The sequence below is a fragment of the Hemicordylus capensis genome, chromosome 4 (genome assembly GCF_027244095.1).
Source record: "Hemicordylus capensis ecotype Gifberg chromosome 4, rHemCap1.1.pri, whole genome shotgun sequence".
In the NCBI taxonomy this organism is placed as follows: domain Eukaryota; kingdom Metazoa; phylum Chordata; class Lepidosauria; order Squamata; family Cordylidae; genus Hemicordylus; species Hemicordylus capensis.
The window spans coordinates 18510905-18529983 of NC_069660.1; the positions used below are offsets into that span (position 1 = coordinate 18510905).

Here is a 19079-nt window from a genome sequence, read left to right on the forward strand (position 1 = left end):
CAATCTTGGTAAGTTTTGCCCTTTGGTGCAACAGTACATACAAACGACTGGGGAGTTGTGTGCGGGGTTCCATCGCAACCTCATAAAGTCTCCTAACTCTTGTGCTTGTTTAATGAGGATATCAGAGGGGAGAGCTGGTCTTGTGGTAGCAAGCATGAATTGCCCCCTTTGCTAAGCTGGGTCCACCCTGGTTTGCATTTCAAAGGGAGACTATGTGTGTGAGCACTGTAAGATCCTTAGGGGATGGGGCCACTCTGGGAAAAGCACCTGCATGCTTGCATGCAGAAGGTCCCTCCCTGGCATCTCCAGAAAGGACTGAGAGAGATTCCTGCCTGAAACCTTGGAGAAGCCACTGCCAGTCTGTGCAGACAATACTGAGCTAGATGGACCAATGGACTGACTTGGTATATGGCAGCTTCCTATGTTCCTTTGAGAGGGGAATGGGTTTATGCCCACTGGATGTGCATTCCAATGCCCACGTGTCTTATGCAAGACACATGTGCACGAGGGTCTTATGCACATGTGCCATGATTGGCCAAGGTCACCAACTGCATGGAAAACCCCAACCTATGTACAGTTGCATGTGCATTGGGGCTTTTACATACACATGCTAAATGCATGGCTGCTGGAAGACATGGCTGGTGGGTGCACTGATTTTCAATAACATGGCCAGCAGCCTCAACTTTGCTTCGCCTTCACACATTCAACCAATGTAAGGATGGGGGTGGTGTGCATACCCTTTACATGCTCCTCGACTCTGGACTTATGAGGTCACTTGCTAGCGTTTTAGGCTTGAGGTAGCACTGCACTCTAGACTGGGACGAGTGCAAGGGCAAGAACGAAGGTGACCACGTCTGATATTTTGCAGGTAGAAAGTGTTGATCAGACAAATGTGAAATTATACCCATCTCAATCTGGGATAAATCAATCTAGAGATTTCATATTGCCTGTTAACCACAGGGCACAATATTGCACATCCTACTGTTTTTTGTGAATGAAGAGGAGTCTGAGCATAAAGAGACCCAGCAACTTACTAGGCTAGATTCCAGCCCAACCATGAGGTACCATGTTCAGGCCTCAAAGTGCCCACCTGTGGGTGTGGGTGGGTGGGTGTGGTTCCAGGTCTTCCCCAACTGGGGGTGAAGCAGACAGTTCTGGGGATGAGACAAGGTGAGTAGAACCTAGGACCTAGCCCCCAGATGACTGCAGACCACTGGTATCCCCCCAAAAGGGGAACCAGAGAAACAGTACCTGCACTAGGACCTAAAGGGATAGCCCTGTCTTCATCCTCTGACTTGCAGATTCACCTGAGGACTCAGCAGTCTTAGCAGAAGCCTGTTGCCTGTCACCAGTGACAGCATCTAAGAAATCAAGCAAGGCCTCTTATAAACTTAGAGCCTTCCCTAAGAAAGGAGCAGAATCCATTCGCTCTGTCTCGGAAGCAGCCATTAGAATGGGAAGTCTGCTTCAGGAAAGTGTTGGAGCAACACACTATTCATGTTGCCTTACCCAACTCCTGTGATCCTGCTCAGCTCTAGATAAGATTCTGATTCCCTGCTCTCTCCCAGCCCAGATCCATGGCACTCTGGCATCCCTTCCTTGATGGAAACCCCGGCTTAGCTCTAAACAATATACTGTCTACACGTATTTCCATTGAGCTATTTCTCCTTGCAGAGTAATTTACATCTGATTTGACTTCTAGGACAATTTCTATTATAAATATTTTTGAAGCTGCTGTATCCTCATGCATTAAATGAGTCCTTGTGTAATTTACTCCATATTTGCATTGGCTTCCCCTTCCTAAACACTATATTGGGTATGGCTATTAAAACTACGACTGCTGATCATTCAGACTCTTAACGTAATGTAAGAGCTTTATGGTGCTTGTCACAATTACAATAACCATTTGAGGTATTTCTCTTTTACAGATATTGAACAGAGGCCAAGACACACAACTGGTATGTTGTTACCAGAGCAGTGTGGGAAACTCTTGCCCATCTGTAGAGATCTTAGTTAATTGACTGGATTAACATGGTTCCTTCCCAGTGATACTAGAATGGGAAAGAGCCATGCATTTGGTCAACCCATGAGGTTCCTCTCTAGAGAATGATGTAGGAAATTGAATGATGTACTGGAAGGATGTAGGAAAGAACAATGTATTTAGTTATTTGTTTTTAAATTTATATACCACCTTTCATTAAAATAATCTCAAGGAGGTTTACAAAATTTTCAACAATATAAAACCATAAAAGCTACAGAATAAGAATTAAAATGGAATATAAAAATACATAAAATATAAAAAATGTCTTTTGCATGTATGGATTGTTTGGTCTAGGACCGTAAATAAAACTAGACTTGACTTGACAAATCTAATTAAAAGTTTAAAAAACATGTACAATATAACCATAAGATACAAAGCAGCAGCAAACAAAACACTCATTTAAAAGCCTGGGTAAAAAGCCAAGATTTTATTTGCTTTCTAAAAACTGTCATGGAAACTGGGGAGAGCAGGCTGACTGGGAGACCATTCCATAGTCTGGGGGCAATGACTGAGAAGACCCTGTCCTGTGTACACAACAGGCGAGCCTCCCTCATTGTCAGCATATAGAGCAGGGCCCCCTCAAATGACCTCATCGAGCGGGCAGAAAACCTTGGGAGCAGGCGGTCCCTCAGGTATTCAGGGCCCAAACCATTTAGGGCTTTAAAGGTCAAAAACAGCACCTGGAGTTGGACCCAGAAACAGATTGGCAGCCAATGTAACTCTTTCAAAATGGGGATAATACGGTCCCAGCGGGCAGCTCTGGATAACATCCTAGCTGCCACATTTTGCATTAGCTGCAATTTCTGAATATTCTTCAAGGGCAGCCCCACATACAGTGCATTACAGTGAACCAGCGACTAAGGCAGGGGTAAAAGTGGCCAGATCTGCCTTCTTGAGAAAATGACACAGCTGGCGCACTAGCCGAAGCCTTGCAAAGTCACTCCTGGCCACCATCTCCACCTGAGCTTCCAAAAGCAGAGCTGGGTCCAGCAGTACCCCCAAGGTGCACACTTGCTCTTTCAAGGGGAGTTCAACTGCATCCAGAACCAGTAGAACCTCCTCATCCCGATTGGCTCAATGGGATGAGGAGAATAGCTCCTACATTCCCCCAATAACATGTCAGTTGGACCTAATTGTTAATACTTTTACCCCACCATAGAAGTGGGAATTGGCTCCTTGACTCCAAAAGGCCATTCTGACACTACCTGATTTAGGACACAGCACCCATTGAATACAGCTGGCTCACCATCAATTCCTTATCAAGTAAATAATAAAAAATATACAGAGGTGAACGCACCCTTGGACCAGTTCTTCTGAATAACAAAATTTTATAAAGTTCATAAAATGACTTTTCTTACCAGAAATTATGGAGTCATTCAAGACCTCTTCATCCTGATAGAAAACAGAGTCATCCTTGATTTCGGAGCTCATGATCAGGTTCTCTTTGTTCTCATCCAATTCCTTAACAGAATTCCTTTTGTTCTCCGGATCGCTGCTGTAGCTCCCCGAATTATCCTTCTCTTTGCTGTGCTCAATGCTAGATGTTCTGGAGGGGCGTACATCCATGCGCTTTTTGGGAGACCCTTTGTTTTCTCTTCCATGAAAGCTGGGGATCAAAAGCAAACAAACATGGAGTTTCAGTCTGGTATCAGTAACTCAGCACCATCCAAGGGGGGGATCAGTGCCACAAACAAGTTCTCCAGAGCATTTTGCTCTGTAGAGGGCTATGAAAGAATTGCTATGGGATTACAGTGTTCAAGACTCAGCCACACTTTAGTACCTGTCACAAGATGAAGGCCCAAGAGGGTAGTGACTGACCTTTTCAAAGAACACAGCAAGTGCTTGCAATGGGAAACATCATTCAAGAGAAACATCACCATTCTGATAGTTCAGAATTCCATGAATATCGCAATCCTATGCACACATACTTGAGAATAAATGTTCTTGAATCCAGTTTTGGGATCTGTGCCATAAACGGTGTGCAGGGAATGCACAACATTAATCTATTGTCCAGGACAAGGTTAGCCTGACTTGGTATGGATCTGACCAGATATGCATCTGATTCCTACTTTGGAGGAGCAGGCAAGTTCCCTCCACCATGCATCTAAAGTAATATGGAACAAGAACGACATGCACAGACCTGTACAAGCATAAGCTGCACTATCTCCATCTTTTCTTGTCTGAGGAGGAGAATCACGATTGTAGTCTCTGTGCATACAGGCTTCCACATGGAACATGCATGTGACACATTATATTAAGCACACAGTGCAGATTGTCTCCCTGCTCCACCAAAGAGATTGGATTGTCGCAGCCCCACAAGGGACTGTGACTCAGTAGTTGGTTTTGCTTTGCATGCAGAAGCTCCTTGGCATCTTCAGGAAGGATCCCTGCCTGAAACCCTGGAGAGCCACTGCCATTCAGTGTGGACAGTGCTGACCTAGATGAACCAATGGTCTAGGATAAGGGAGCTTTGAATGTTCACTCAATGAGCATCTGAACCAAGCCTTTGTGATGATGTTGAGCGATATCAAAGCCTCAGTCTTCAAAACAGATCTCAGCAAATGGGAAAGGGCTGTCAGAGGCAAGTGGAGTCTGTTGGGTGGGCAGTCTCACAGTGCCTTGCAACACTCACTTTCTTACCTATCCTGCCGATGTTTGGTGGCTAGAGCTCTGTGAAGTTCCTCAATGACTCGGCTGGGAGGTAAAGGCAGGTGGACAGCAGCGAGGTGAGGGGAGCCGGTTGGTGTTGTATGCTGTCCTCTGAGGTGGGGATCAGAGACTTTCTGGCCTGAGGGCTGGAAGGGAGCAGCTTGTCCTGAGAGTTGGGAGGAACCAACAATGACATAATTCTTCAAGATAGTGGATGGAGGGGATTTCAAGGCTGGCTCATCTACTTCACTTCCTGCTGCTGGAAATAAAATCACGAAAGGGCATTAATTGCTGTGCATAAAAGATGGCTTTCCTCTGGATCCACATAGATTGTGAACATCTGTGGTGGTGCTTTTTAACTGCTCCCTTTAGGACCACAGTTCTCAAAGCAACTGCAGCTAGTCCCCCAGGAAGATATGATTTCCTCAACAAGCCATTTTTGATTGGCTGAGGGAGCAGTGACCTGTTACCCACTCTTCCCAATCTCTATAATGCAGGCAGGTGAATAGCCACCACAATCCTCTGACCATCATGATGGATGACTTTCAAAATATTGTTTTCCTATATGCATAGAATGGATTCCAGAGGATAGTTGGTCTAGGGAAGCCCTTTCATCAACCCATCTGTGTATGTCCCTGAAAACAAGCATTCATGTGAGGGAAGCACCATGAACCAAGTGGATTTTCTGTATCATGCCAACAGTCAGTGCCACCCCATGACATTTAGGAACATAGGAAGCTGCCTTATACCAAGCCAGACCATTGGTCCATCTAGCTCAGTATTGTCTACACAGACTGGCAGCGGCTTCTTCAAATTTGCAGGCAGGAGTCTCTCTCAGCCCTATCTTGGAGAGATGCCAGGGAGGGAACATGGAACCCTCTGCATGCAAACATGCAGATGCTCTTTACAGAGTGGTCCCATCCCCTAAGGGGAATATCTTACAGTGCTCATACATGTAGTCTAATGTTCAAATGCAAACCAGGGTGAACACTGCCTAGCAAAGGGAACAACTCATGGAACTACCACAAGACCAGCTCTCCTTCACTACCTGAAGCAGGAGAGCATCAAACAGTGCCTCTTTCTCCCCACCCCCCCTAAAATCACACCCCCAGTTCTTTCCTTCTTCCAAAGTTCTCCTTCTTCCTTCCTTTTCCCCTTTCCCTTTCTTTTCTGCAAGGAAGGAAAGAGCAAACCCAAAGACCTTCCAGGAGATCCTGATCTGCCTTCTGCCTACACCTGCCCTAAAGCACCATGACTCCCCTGTGATGCTGCATTGCAGGGAAAGGCTGGTAGAGGTGAGTAAGTTGTGTTATAGAAATGTTTATCTGCCATTCCAGATCTTTTCACTGAGAAATCCTTGATAAGCCATCAAGGTACTACATGATCCTCCTGAACAGTTTGAAATTCACTGAGCTAAGACAATGGTTGAAAACCCCAGTGTCCATGGCCATGCAATGGGATTTAGGCTACAAGTCTAGGTTGGTAATTCTACAATAGAACAGCATTTCAATGTCTACAACATATACTTGTTAAAAGAACCACCAGGATTATGAAGGCATTGCATTTGGCTTCCTAGTGCACACACTGTTACTAATGAGGTAGTGCCATCAAGTGTTGAAAAAATGAATTTAAACCTGTCGATTCTCAAAGCGTGAAGCAGATCTCTCCAAGGAGGCATGCAATTGCTGATGGAGAAAGATTCCCTCCCCTTGTTCAAATGTTTCTTTGGGCCTTTTGGGATATGATATATAATGAACTGAAGAAAATTTTCAAAATGACATTTTTCAAAAGGCCAGAGTCCTTCCTGCTGGGAATAATAGAAGGAGAGCTTCCTAGAAGAAATGTAACACTTTTTATGTTTGCAACCACAGCGGCCAGGATAGTTTATGTACAAAAGTGGAAAGACACTAAAATGCCCTCAAAAGAAGACTGGCTGATAAAAATTTTGGAATACATGGCAGCATGCTTTCTGATGGTGGGCTTATATAACTTCCCTATCACATGACATGGACCAATGGCCCTTCACCAGTCCCAAAACTAGCTTCCCAGCTTGTGTGCGGCAGGTGTTGGAGTGTGATGCCCCCTGCTAACTGAGCAAGGAGGCACTGAGCAAGGAGGCAAGTTGTGATTCTTTTTATTGAGCAGGGGGAGAACAACTGGCCCTATCCATCCCCAACACAGCATCCCTCCAGTGGCTAACACCCTCCAACAGACAACCGCAAAGGGGGGGGTCTACTCATGTCGGGGATCTACTCATGTGCCGCCACACGCCACAGCACACACGAGCAAAAAGATGAGGTTAATCGAACGCTCGCTCTGTTAACCTCGTCTAAGGAGAGGGCTACTTAGTAGGTTTGCTGCCGGGAGCCGGGAGGCTCCCGTTGCAGCACACAATTGCCCCAATGTGGGCTAGGCTTCCTTAGCCCGCTTTTAGGCGATCGTGAGAATAGCCTCAGAGGCTATTCCCACAATCCCTGGAAATTGGGCTAAGGGAGCTTAGCCTGCTTTTCAGAGATCGTGGGAACCACCAGGCTTGCAGGCGAGCCTGGTACTCCCAAGGCAGCAAGCCCACCTAATTCCCTCCCCCCTTAAATGAGGTTAATAGAGCAAGTGCTCCATTAACCTCATTTTTTTTGCTCATGTGTCGCCGCGGCACACGGCGACACATGAGTAGACCCACCCGACTGGGAGGTTGCAGCCAGCCTCCCGGGCTCCGGGATATCTCCAGGATGCCCTCCGTGCACTCTCGCGGGGCATCGTGGGACTCCCAGGGGCCGCATGGCCCCTGATCCCCACAGCCCCCACTGGCTCCATGACTTTGATCATCTGTGGGTAGAGCAAGCTAAGGCCACTCTCCCGACAGACCTGATAGAAGCTCTTCTCACGGATTGTGAGAAGAGCTTCACAGTGTTGCTTCATATTGGGTCAGATCAACAGCATATCTATGATAACTTAATAATTAGTATTTATATAGCACTGTTGTTTCCCTGAGTGTTCAAAGCACTTCACACACATTACCTCCATAATTCTTATTATAACCTTATAAGACAGATCACTATGATTATTCCCAGTTTTAAGATGAAACTCTTAGTCGGGGAGGCTGTTCTCATGCCGGGCTAAGGCAGCCAAGCCTGGTCTTGGCTGCATGTGAGAAGCAGTGGGAGGCAAGCGGCTGATGGCAGCATTGCAGCGGCCAACCCACCTACAGAGCCCACCTCTAAAATGGGGTTAAGGGAGCTGGTGCTGAAGCAGTGACATGCCCCTCACTCCTGGGACACTCACTTGCGTGGTGCATTGTGGGAGTTCCGGGGGGGCTGGGATGGCATGTCCTTACCCCCATAGATCTGCACTCCTGGGCAATGCAGGGGACCATCTAGGTGTGCGGGATCACGTGCCCCGACCCTCCCAGACCGGCAGCTGGATTGTCTGCGGGGAACTGTGGCATAGGTTCATTATACACGGTGAAACTTATTCCTCTGTTCTTATAACAGGGTGTTGTGCATTTCCCTGACAACAGCCAGTTATCTGCAGAAGGGATAGGGAAATGCACATGGGCATGACATCTGAACATGGGGTAGGTACAGAGTCTGGAGGGGAAAATGTTGACATGGGGATATCATTTTTGGAAGGAGTCACTTGTCCCCTTAGGATGTAATTAAATCCTAAAATTATCCTGTATCATGACAGATTGAAACCTGTGGGGGAGAAAGGAATGTCATCTCTTCTACAAACTTACTAATTGGCCTTAGGCACGAAAAATCTCCCAAAGCCCTTCCTCGCGATCAGGGAAAAGGGCTGGGCAGTGGTGAAGGCAGCAAAAGCTCACCTTCCCTGCTGCAAGATGTGATGCTGACCCTTAGCCTAAAGGTAAAGTGTGCCATGGAGTCCTGGCGACCACAGAGCCCTGTGGTTGTCTTTGGTATAATACAGGAGGGGTTTACCATTGCCATCTCCCACGCAATATGAGATTGTGCCTTTCAGCACTACATCCCTGCTGCCCGATATAGGTGTTTCCCAGAGTCTGGGAAACATAACAGCAGGGATTCGAACCGGCAACCTCTGGCTTGCTAATCAAGTCATTTCTCCTCTGCGCCATTAGGTGGCTCTGTGACCCTTAGCCTAGCTGACTTTAAAAGGGGATTCGACAAAAGGGGATATGCCAATCAATAGCTACTAGTTGTTAAGGCTTTGATTGATTGATTGATTGATTGATTGATTGATTGATTGATTGATTGATAAACCACTTTCCCACTGTGCTCAATATACTATATGTTACCTTCAAGTTCAGAGGCAGTATGCCTCTGAATACCAGTTGCTGAGAAGCAGCTGCAGGAGAGGGGACATGCCTTCAGCTCCTGGTTCTGTGGCTTCTCAAGGGCATCTGGTGGGCCACTGTGGGAAACTGGATGCTGGACTAGATGGACCTTTGATCTGCTCCTGCAGCAATCTTCTTATATATTACAGGAGAGGAGCAGGAGAACTCCGCACAGAGAAACCCCTGCTGACTGAGCAAAGAGGCACCTTCTAAAGTGGTGATTTTCTATTATTTAGATGGGGGAGAGCAACTGGCCCAATCCAGCCCCAGTACAGCATCCCTCCAGTGGCTGTTGCTGGTGTCTACCTTATGTTTCTTTTTAGATTGTGAGCCTTTTAGGGACAAGGGACCATCTTATTTATGTATTTTTTAATTTTCTATGTAAACTGCTTTTAGAATGTTGTTGAAAAGAGGTATATAAATATCAGTAGTAGTAGTAGTAGTAGTAGTAGTAGATGATACTATTTCTGGCAGCAGTCCCATGTCTCTGGTAACAGGAAGCTTTGCCTTTAGCCATAAGGAAGATGCTTCATAGCAGAAGGAGACTTACCTGGTACAATCTTTGAGACTTTGGACACTGTCTTCGGTGGTGGAATTGGAAGCGACGGAGGAGGGCTGGGAAGCTGTGCTGGGTTCCTTTCCATCTGCTTAGGGGGGGATTCCGTGGATTCAGAAAGAAGTAAGGCTTGCGCATTCTCTTCAGAGGCTGGCAGGATGGCATTTTCTGGTTCGACTGTGAAAGCTGGCGTCTTCTTGGCTGAGGAGACAGGATCAAAAGCGGTGGGATAGGTGGGAGGTGAACTTAAGAACAATGCAAACAGAGCAGGGCAGGAATGCAGGAGCCTGGCACACACTCAGCAAAGAAGCAGTTTGAGTTCCCCATGTTAGTAAGGGACATGCTAGATAGCAAAGCAGCTAAGGTTACTGGTGGAAATGAAAACTTGCTGGAATAACTGACAAAACATTGGCATTGTTTGAAAAAAATTTAAATTGTTGTGTTTTAAATTTCTTGATTTTGTTTTTAACTAATGTTTTAATGCTGTTTTTATTTGTTGTGAACCACCCAGAGACATAAGTTTTGGGTGGTATAGAAATGTGTAAAATAAAATAAAATAAAATAAAATAAAATAAAATAAAATAAACAAACAAACAAAGAATTGCTGTGTTGTGAGGGAAATGACGAGCACTGTGTGGCTACTATTCACAACCCCAAAATATTCACAAGGCCTCACCCTCCCTCCTGAAATTGGAGTTTGGAGAGGCAAACCTCAGATCACTTCAGCCGTGAAACTGCGGTTGCACGCATTTGGACGCTCACAATTTCAAACCTCTGCCCCATTTGACTGCGGTTTCGTGTTATGTGCTAACACGGCCACGGGTTCTCCCTGAGTTCAGGAATTGCTCTGTCCAAGATGCTGATTTTAGTGATGGAGGGGAGAATGAGGAGTGAGGTAAGGAGAGGACTGGAACTCTCCTCCATCCAGGGGCGACCCTTCCATGAGGCAAGGTGAGACAGTTGCCTCTGGTGGCAGATTATTGGGGCACCATCAGGGCAGCAAGAGGCCCCCTGCTCTCGCCATCAGAACAGCTCTTTGGGACCAAGCTGATCCTTGCAAACATTGCAAGCAGCACCTCTCCTCATACTCTTTGCAAAGCTTGCAAGAAGCAGAAGCATAGAAGAGGAGGCTGCTGGCAACCTTCCTGTCCACCTGCCCTACATGCACTTGCAAAGTTTGCAAGGGGCAGTTTTGAAGGGGGCTTGGCCCCTCACTAGTTTTGTGGGGCAAGGCAGTGCCCTCAGGCACTACAGCAACTTGGGTTGCCCCTGCTTCCATCCCTTCTTCTGCCCACCTGTCAAATGTGAGGGACTTTTCATTAGTAGTAATGAGAATCAGAAAAGAAAAAAGATGTTCTTTCCTTCTTATTGTTCATTCCTAGGATTCTCCTCAACCCTAAGTCCTTTCTGCACTTATACACAAGGATTCAATGTTTTTAGCTCTACAATTTACATTTAAACTTGCATCATGCAGTTTCTAAGCCATTCACACATTCCATGGCAGCAACCCTGGGTTTGTCACTGAGTGTACAGTTAAAAGGAAGTTAATCCTTCCAGGCTTTTAGTGCATAGTTTTAATTCTGTGTTTTCTGGTTACTTTGTAAAGTTATTATTGGTTTCTTGCTGGTATTAATGATACTTTCCCTGATGTTTTATTGTTCTTTTTTATTTTAAACTATTTTAATTTTTTTCGCTTAGCAGTCTTGGAAGCTTCAGCTGAAAGGGGGAGTTTAAAAACCTTTTCCATAAATAAAGGCAATTTAAAAACCATTGGATGTCCCCTTGTGTTTAGCTATTTCCATTATGGTCTGTTTCCACTTCTTTTCTCATCCCACTCACTTGTTGTCAAGGGCCTCCCATTTTGTCGCAGGGACTCTTGCACCACTACAGCACGTGAAGTGCTCAGACATGGCTGAAAAGGGCAGCCAATTCCACTTTTGGATTTGCCAGGATTTCAGCTGCCATCTCCATCTTCAGCAATGGCTTCCATAAATAAGATTGCATTGATCTTTCTATACCACCAAATCAGATATCGCATTCCAAATGGGTTGACATTCCATAGCAATGCAGAGCATCATGGGACATCAGCCAATAAGACAGCACAAGGGGTGGTGTAACAAAGCACATCATGTCAAGAGACACTGGACAACTGCATTTGATCCCATTCAATGAGGTTGTTCTCACACACAGCCTGGGTGAGGAGCATGGTCTGCCCTCCCCTCAAAAGAACTCACTCGTCTGGGGTGAAGGTGAGTTTAACCAGCTTTCCCCCGCCCGCTGCCCTGCCCGCCCAGTCATGTGAATGAGCTCCATATGTTGAAAGGGCTACCAAGTATAAGCTGTCGCAAGTGGGGTAGTTATCAGAAACAGTCAAAACAAAACTGAAAATGAAAGAGATGTTTCACTTAGTCCTGGTTAAGACAGAATAGCACAAAATATAGCTTGGGGGGGAAGCTGGATCAGCATTTACTTCATTCAAAGCTAGAGGTCACTCAAGGAATGATACCGTTTTCCAACAGAAGGGAAGGCTTGAGCAAAAGTATATGATGTGGGTTGCAATCCAATCCAGTCCATACTGACTTAGGAACAAAGCTTTCTAGAATCAGTTGCACTTACTTCTGAGTAAAGATGGATACATTTAGGGCTCACAACAGTAACATTCCATCTTTCAGTTCAAAACCAGTAAAATTCCATCTTTCAGTTGAATTGCTGAAAAGATATTTATTTATTTAAACTATTTCTGTACTGCCCCAAACTTGCGTCTGTGAAGATTCATTTCACATGGAAGGGAAGACATGTCTAGAGCAAGGAAGGAAATCTTTGAATGGAGAATGCCTGAAATTCCAGCTCTGATTAGGCATATAGAGCACTTTGAAATTAAACATTTTGAGCAACCAAGTCTTTTCTCCAAGGAACCCTAATACTATAGTTTTGTGATGCAAAGAGGCTTCATTCAAAGTGATGGTTCTATTATATCCAGCAGGAGGAGAGCAACCATCCCCCTCTTTTGTCCCTAATTTTAAAATGAATTTAAAAAATCCTTTAGGATCCCATTCAGGATGGTTCCTTATCCCAAAGATACCATCCCAAATGGCACCTTTGGGATAAGGTACCGTTTACCATATTTTGTTATGCAAAGCACATTAAGAACATTTTTGTTGAAAGGTGCCATCATGATGATGATGATGGTGGTGGTGGTGGTGATGATGATGATACTACAAAGAATGTACAGTGCACAAAACAATTCCCAAACTTCCTCAGGGAGTAATACAAGCTGAAATCTCGTTTATATGAATTATCTACAGCTATAACTGAATACCACTCAAGACAGAATCTGGCAATGGATTCGAAGTTCTGTTGGAGTGCATTGATCTATAGAACTGGACAGGAGGCATAGTATCAACTAGGGAGATTCCCAAAGGCTGTACCAAGTCTCCTTGCATTCATGTTACACATGCTGAGAGACCTTAAGGCAGATTGCGACCTGTGAAGCACAGATAAGGGCCTCCTATCAGTCCACTGTGTCATCAGCCAGGAGGGCAAATGTGCCATGGACTGTGCAATCCATGCCGTGCAGGCTGAAAGCTGTCCGGATACCCTGTGCATTTTTGCACATGCATGGGAGCATTCAGGGTGCTGCTGCTCATGGAAATGCCATGTTGCGTGGTACTGCAAACTCTTGGATGCACTGCAGATGGACAGAAGAACAAGTACAGGTGAACAGAGCAAGCTGCTTTATATTGAGTCAGACCATGGGTCCATCTAGCTCAGTATTGTCTGCCAGTGGCTCTCCAAGGTTTCAAATAGGGGTACTTCCCAGTCCTACCTGCAGGTGGCAGGGGTTGAACTTGGGGACCTTATGCATGCAGTGCATGCGCTCTACCACTGATCTATGCCCCTCACACCTAAGGATTCAGGTCCTTAATGTAGACTGTTGCTTGCACAAAATGGATTGGGTCACATTCTTTTTTCCACATGATTCCATAAGAACAGCAGCGGTGCTGAAGAAGATGTGATTTTTGACATGTAGGCTTCGGCTTGCCCAGAAGCCTCTCAGCAAGGAAGCATACCCATCAGTTTGCTGACACAGAGTGGCACCTAGAGACCTCTTTACAGATCTGGTCTGACCCTACCAAAACCAGGAAATTTCCCTCGAAACTGCCATTTAATCCCCTCCCACATTTCAATCATAAGCTACATGGAAACCAAGAAAATCCATGAGAGCTGAGCCTCTTCCAATTTCTCCAATGGGTTTGAACCATCCCTAGAAATATGTTCTTCGTGTCTTTTGTATTTTTAGAGTGCCAACAGTGGAAATTTTTTAAAAAGGAAGTAGCTAAGGCTGCAATCCTATGCACATTTATTAAAATCCCATTTAACTCAGTGGGACTTGTTACTAAGTATACATACATAGGATAGGCTTAGAGTTCTTCAGATGGAACAATGTCCATAGAGAACAGAAAGAGGAGAAGGTGAATATGCTGGACCATTTGAGTAGAAAGTGTGTTCAGAGAGTAGATGGAGAGAATTTTTCTCCCTGTCACAGAAGTTTGCCGGTTTGAATCCCTGCTGGTACTATATCGGGCAGCAGCGATATAGGAAAACGCTGAAAGGGATCATCTCATACTGCACAGGTGGAGGCAATAGTAAACATCTCCTGTATTCTACCAAAGAAAACCACAGGGATCTTTGGGTGCCAGGAGTCAAAATCAACTTGACGGCATACTTTACCTTTACCTCTCACAACACTAGAACCAGAGACCATGCCATGAAATTTAGGACTGACAAAAGAAAGCATTTTTTTCACACAGTGGATAATTAATGTATGAAATTCTCTGCCATAGGATGTGACGATGGCACCAGCTTGGATGGCTTAAAAAGGGGCTTAGACAAATTCATGGAGGACAGATCTATCAGTGTGTACTAGTCATTATGGCTACAGGCTGCCTCCAGGCTCAGAGGCAGGATGCCTATGATTACCAGTTGTAAGGCAGCAACAGCAGGGGAGGGGGCACGCCTTCATTCTTGCCTGTGGGCTTCCCAGAGGCATCTGGTTGGCCACTATGGGAAACAGGATGCTGGACGGGATAGGCCTTCGGCCTGATCCAGCATGGTTAAGAACAACCCTGCTGGATCAGGCCCAAGGCCTATCCAGTCCAGCATTCTCTTTTTATGTACTATGTTAGGGATGGATTAAAATACTTGGTCTCAAACTGCAGTCCTTGGAGGTCTTGGGAGAATTAGCCTCAGTTCCATATCAGTAAAATGGAGCAATAACCCTACCTCACCAACTCTTACTGGGATGAACAAAACAATGATTGTAAGCTACCCTGAACATTACAAGGGTTGCAATTGTAACTCATTGAATAATGGATACAGTCTAGCTCCTGGTCAACATCCAGCCTAACACTGCACTTGTGCATGAACAAAGTGACTCTAGTGCAGGGGTGTACAACGTTGGCCCTCCAGGTATTGTTGGACTACAGCTTCCATCATCCCTGATTATTAGCCAAAGTGACAGGGGATTATGGGAGCTGTAGCCCAAGAACAGCCAGAGAGCCGAAGCTGTGCATGCCTGCTCTAGTTGGGTCCTGTGCAAATGTTCTCTGCAAAACTGATTAGGAAGACATTTCACAGCAGGAGGTGCACCACTTTGTTGCACAAGTGCATGGCATAGTGGTTAGAGTGCTGGACTAGGACTGGGGAGACCCAAGTTCAAATCCCCATTCAGCCATGAAACTCACTGAGTGACTCTGGTTCTGTCACTTATTTCTCAGCCTAGTCGACCTCACAGGTTTGTTGTGAGGATAAACATATCAATGTACACTGGTCTGGGCTCCTTGGAGGAAGGGTGGGATATAAATGTAAACAAAATAGTCTGGAATGCAAATTCCTGACTCAGTGCAGCTGGCTAGTGCACCATCCTGCATTGCACAAGTGCAGCATTAGTCTGGATGCTGACTGCTGTCTCACTGAAAGAAACAGAATGCAATGCAGACATGACTAAGAAGACCCACTGAACTCAATGGCAACTAATTTAAGATGGATATGGGAGTGCATGGAACTGTTCTGGGCTGTTCAAATTTGAACTGAATGGCCAGCCTGTGAACCAGAAACGGAGGGCAGTTCGGTTCGTGCACTCGAACTGGGTTGAACTGGTTCAACCTGCTTTGACCCAGTTCCCCTTTACAAGCAAAGGGGGATCCCTAACAACTCAAAGGCATTTGAAAGGGCAGGTAAGGCGTGGGCAAGAGGGCACCTTACCCATGGCAGCAGTGGCAGCAGCTCCTTGGTGGAAGCAGCTCCTCTAGGCCCCATTGGTGCTCCCCCATCTGGAACTGGAACTGGTGAGGGCCCAGTTCCAGACTCCGTGCATGTGCAGAGGCCATCTGCATCACCACCTCCGCATGCATGGAAGCCAGAACTGGGCCCCAGTCAGCCAGCACTGTTGAGCGGGAGTGTGGGCGAGGCTTAGAGGAGCTGCCACCTGCCTGCCACTGTCGAGGAGCTGCCACGGGTAAGGTGCCCTCTTGCCAGTTCAAACCAAATGGAGCCTGGTTCAGTTCAAACTTGAACTGGCCCCCTTCTTGAGGGGTCGGTCCAGTTCTAGCTTGAATTAGTCAAGCCGGTCAATCAAACTGGGTTTGATTTGAACCAGTTCTGCACACACCCCAGTGATGGATCTGTATGAATGTGCCGAGTAATGCATGATTACACAAAATAACAGAAAGCAGGATTAAAGAAGCTCATAGGTCGGCCAGCTCAGCCAACATAGGGCAGCAAAAAGAAGGAGCCAACTAAATGCAATTCATCTTTGTATTCTTTGAAGCAGAAATATTATCGACATGCTGCAAAAACCACTTGCTAAACATTGTTCTCCCCCAAATCCTTTCAAATAATATAAATCTCTCTAAGTATTCATTTTTTCATCCTCCAGTAAAGCAAAATATTATTTTTATTACCACCAGTTTTTTATTAGCATACACCCCCCTCCATGCATCAAGAACATTTCTGTATTAACATAAATATTTGATGTTTAATCATAATGTACCTACTTTGGGGGCAATCTGCTGTGAAATATATGCATGTTATTTCTGAAGGGAATAAGCCATTGCTTTGTGTGACAAAAACATATGGCTCCCTCCATAAATATTTCATAGTCCCAGTTGTAGACAAACATGCCAAATAGCCAATTCTTTGAAGCTATTAAAGCGATTCATTACGTGGAGCTGTTTTTGAAGGAGGTCCAGAAACATCAGTTTGTACAAAACACTGCAGTGAGACTTCTGACTGGTGCCAGATTTTAGAGCATGTTATTTTCAGTGGTTGCCAGTCAGTCTCTTTTGGGGCTGAATGAAAAGTGCTGGTTGTCACCTTTGAAGTTCTAAATGGCTTAGGGCTGGACTGCACAACTTTCGCCCTCTAGCTGTTATTGGACTACAACTCCCATCATCCCTGATTAGTGGCCATTGTGGCTGGGGATGATGGGAGCTGTAGTCCAACAACAGCTAGAGGGGCAAAGTTGTGCAACCCTGGCTTAGAGCCAGGATATCCAAGGGACCATCCCCTTATATATGGATTTGTCCATGCATTTAAGAGGGCACTTTCTTCTTCATTAACCCTGCTGCCTATTAAGATCATCGGCGGAGGTCTGGTTATGGTTGCCACTGGCTTGTTTGGTGGCAACCCAAAACCGGGCATTCTCTAGGGTTGCCCTGAGGCTCTGGAACACACTCCCAAATGAAATCAGACTCACCCCCATCTCTAGTTGTTTTTCAGTGACTTTTGAAAACACACCTGTTTTATCGGTCTTTGAGTATATGTTATTTTAAAGTTCGAAAGTTTTGTTTATGGTAATTTTAATATGTTTTATATGATTTTTTAGGTTTTAGTTGTTGTTTGTTTAAATTGTAAACTGCTCTGAGATTTTATATAGGGTGGTATAAATGTGACAGACAGACAGACAGGCAGACAGAGACAGAAAGACGGATCTAGTGAGGCCTTCTTGCATATCTCAGCATGTTCAGAGGTAAGGTGGGCAGGGCCTTCTCCGTTGTGGCACCTATAAATGTGGAACTCCTGCTCCAGGTCTTCTCAAATGAGGGTTCCAGATGTTGTTGGACTATAACTCCCAATGGCCTTCAGCCATTTTTGCCAATTATGATGGAGTTGTAGTCCAAACAGATCTGGGAACCCAAGTTTGAGAACCCCTGCCCTATCCCAGAAGACCCACTTGGCCCTTGAGTTTTCAGCTTCTGCCATCTACTGAAACCTTCCCCTCCACCTTTTGCTTAGGCAACTCTTTGTTGTGTCTATAGTAGATTTGCTTCTGGCTCTTCTCTTTGGTTGATTTGCTGTCTAATTTGTGCAGATTGTGTGTGTGTGTGTGTGTGTGTGTGTGTGTGTGTGTGTGTGTGTGTTGATGATGCTATTGTTTTCTTTTTTATGGTTCTTAGTCACTTTGGGAACCCTAATGAAGGGAGAGGTGGGATTAAAATCTTCTACTAAATTAAATAAAAAACAAACAAACCATTGAGTTGAGATAGTTGGCATTATTAGGGATATTTGAGCTTGTCTCTGTCCAGAACTCTGCTGTCAAACTTGTTCACCTCTCACATCATTCAGATACTTGCATCCCTACACTGTCTTCCAATCCGGTCCCATATCCAGCATGAACACTTTCCCTTATTTTCAAAGCTCTTCATAGCCTCCCCCTCTTATATCCACTCTGCATTCTAGCCCATCAGTTGTCCTGCATGCTTCTGGAGACCATCATGTGAAGGTAGCTGGCTATATAACCAGTAGGGCTGTGCAAGTTCTGATCAAGAAGGTCAGAAATGCTCTGAACTGGGCCGTGTTGGACGACATCAGAGAAAACCCTAACACAACCTTTGAAAGCCTAGGGCAGTTCAGAGTTCTCTGATGTGGCGAAGTGAACACTGAAGCATTTTGGAGCTCCAAATGGCAGTGGGAGTGTGCTTTCCCCCCCACCAATTATGGCTACGGTTGAGTAAAAGAAAAAGGCTTCTTCAGGCATCTATCTGCTCAGCTGCTGGCCTGCCCATACATTTACTTTCTTTTTTTTTTTCAAGTTTTAAGCTGGTTTTTAAACTTACATTTTAAAAAATAAAACAGCCGATTTCCAGGTTTCCCCTGTGATTCAATGATATTATATCACTTCCCCTGACATTTTCTTGTGTTACATTACTTTTCTTCTGGGTTTCACACAATGAATATTTCTTGGTTATGTTTAAATTTTAATCAGATGTTGGGGGGGGGAATCTTAGGGGGGAGGGACCCCATCCCTGACATTCTAAGAGTCCAAAAGACTCCAAACTGACATTTGTGGGATTGGGTCAGACCCAATCCTGACATTTGTGATCATGCACAGCCCTAATAACCAGTCCCATGGGATCACCACCGGCAAGTGGAGCAATTGGAAGTAACCTTCATTGGCTGGCCCTAATCCTAAAAGGTGGAACTAGCCCCATCTATCGTCAAATATCCTATAATGAAAT

At 45.3% G+C, this 19079-nt stretch overlaps 1 protein-coding gene across 13 annotated transcripts in view; it reads right to left on the reverse strand.

Moving 5' to 3' along the window:
• The window catches only part of PHACTR3 (phosphatase and actin regulator 3), a 356261-nt gene that overhangs the window by 120865 nt on the left and 216317 nt on the right, over positions 1–19079 (reverse strand). For 11 of the 13 annotated variants that reach the window (XM_053249632.1, XM_053249641.1, XM_053249630.1 and 8 more), the window contains 3 exons: positions 9556–9762; positions 4682–4949; positions 3400–3647 (listed from right to left, as the gene is read on the reverse strand). In XM_053249632.1, the coding sequence (XP_053105607.1) occupies positions 3400–3647; positions 4682–4949; positions 9556–9762 (723 nt within the window). The remainder of the gene's footprint in view (positions 1–3399; positions 3648–4681; positions 4950–9555; positions 9763–19079) is intronic. The other 2 variants (XM_053249631.1, XM_053249629.1) reach the window with 2 other exon arrangements.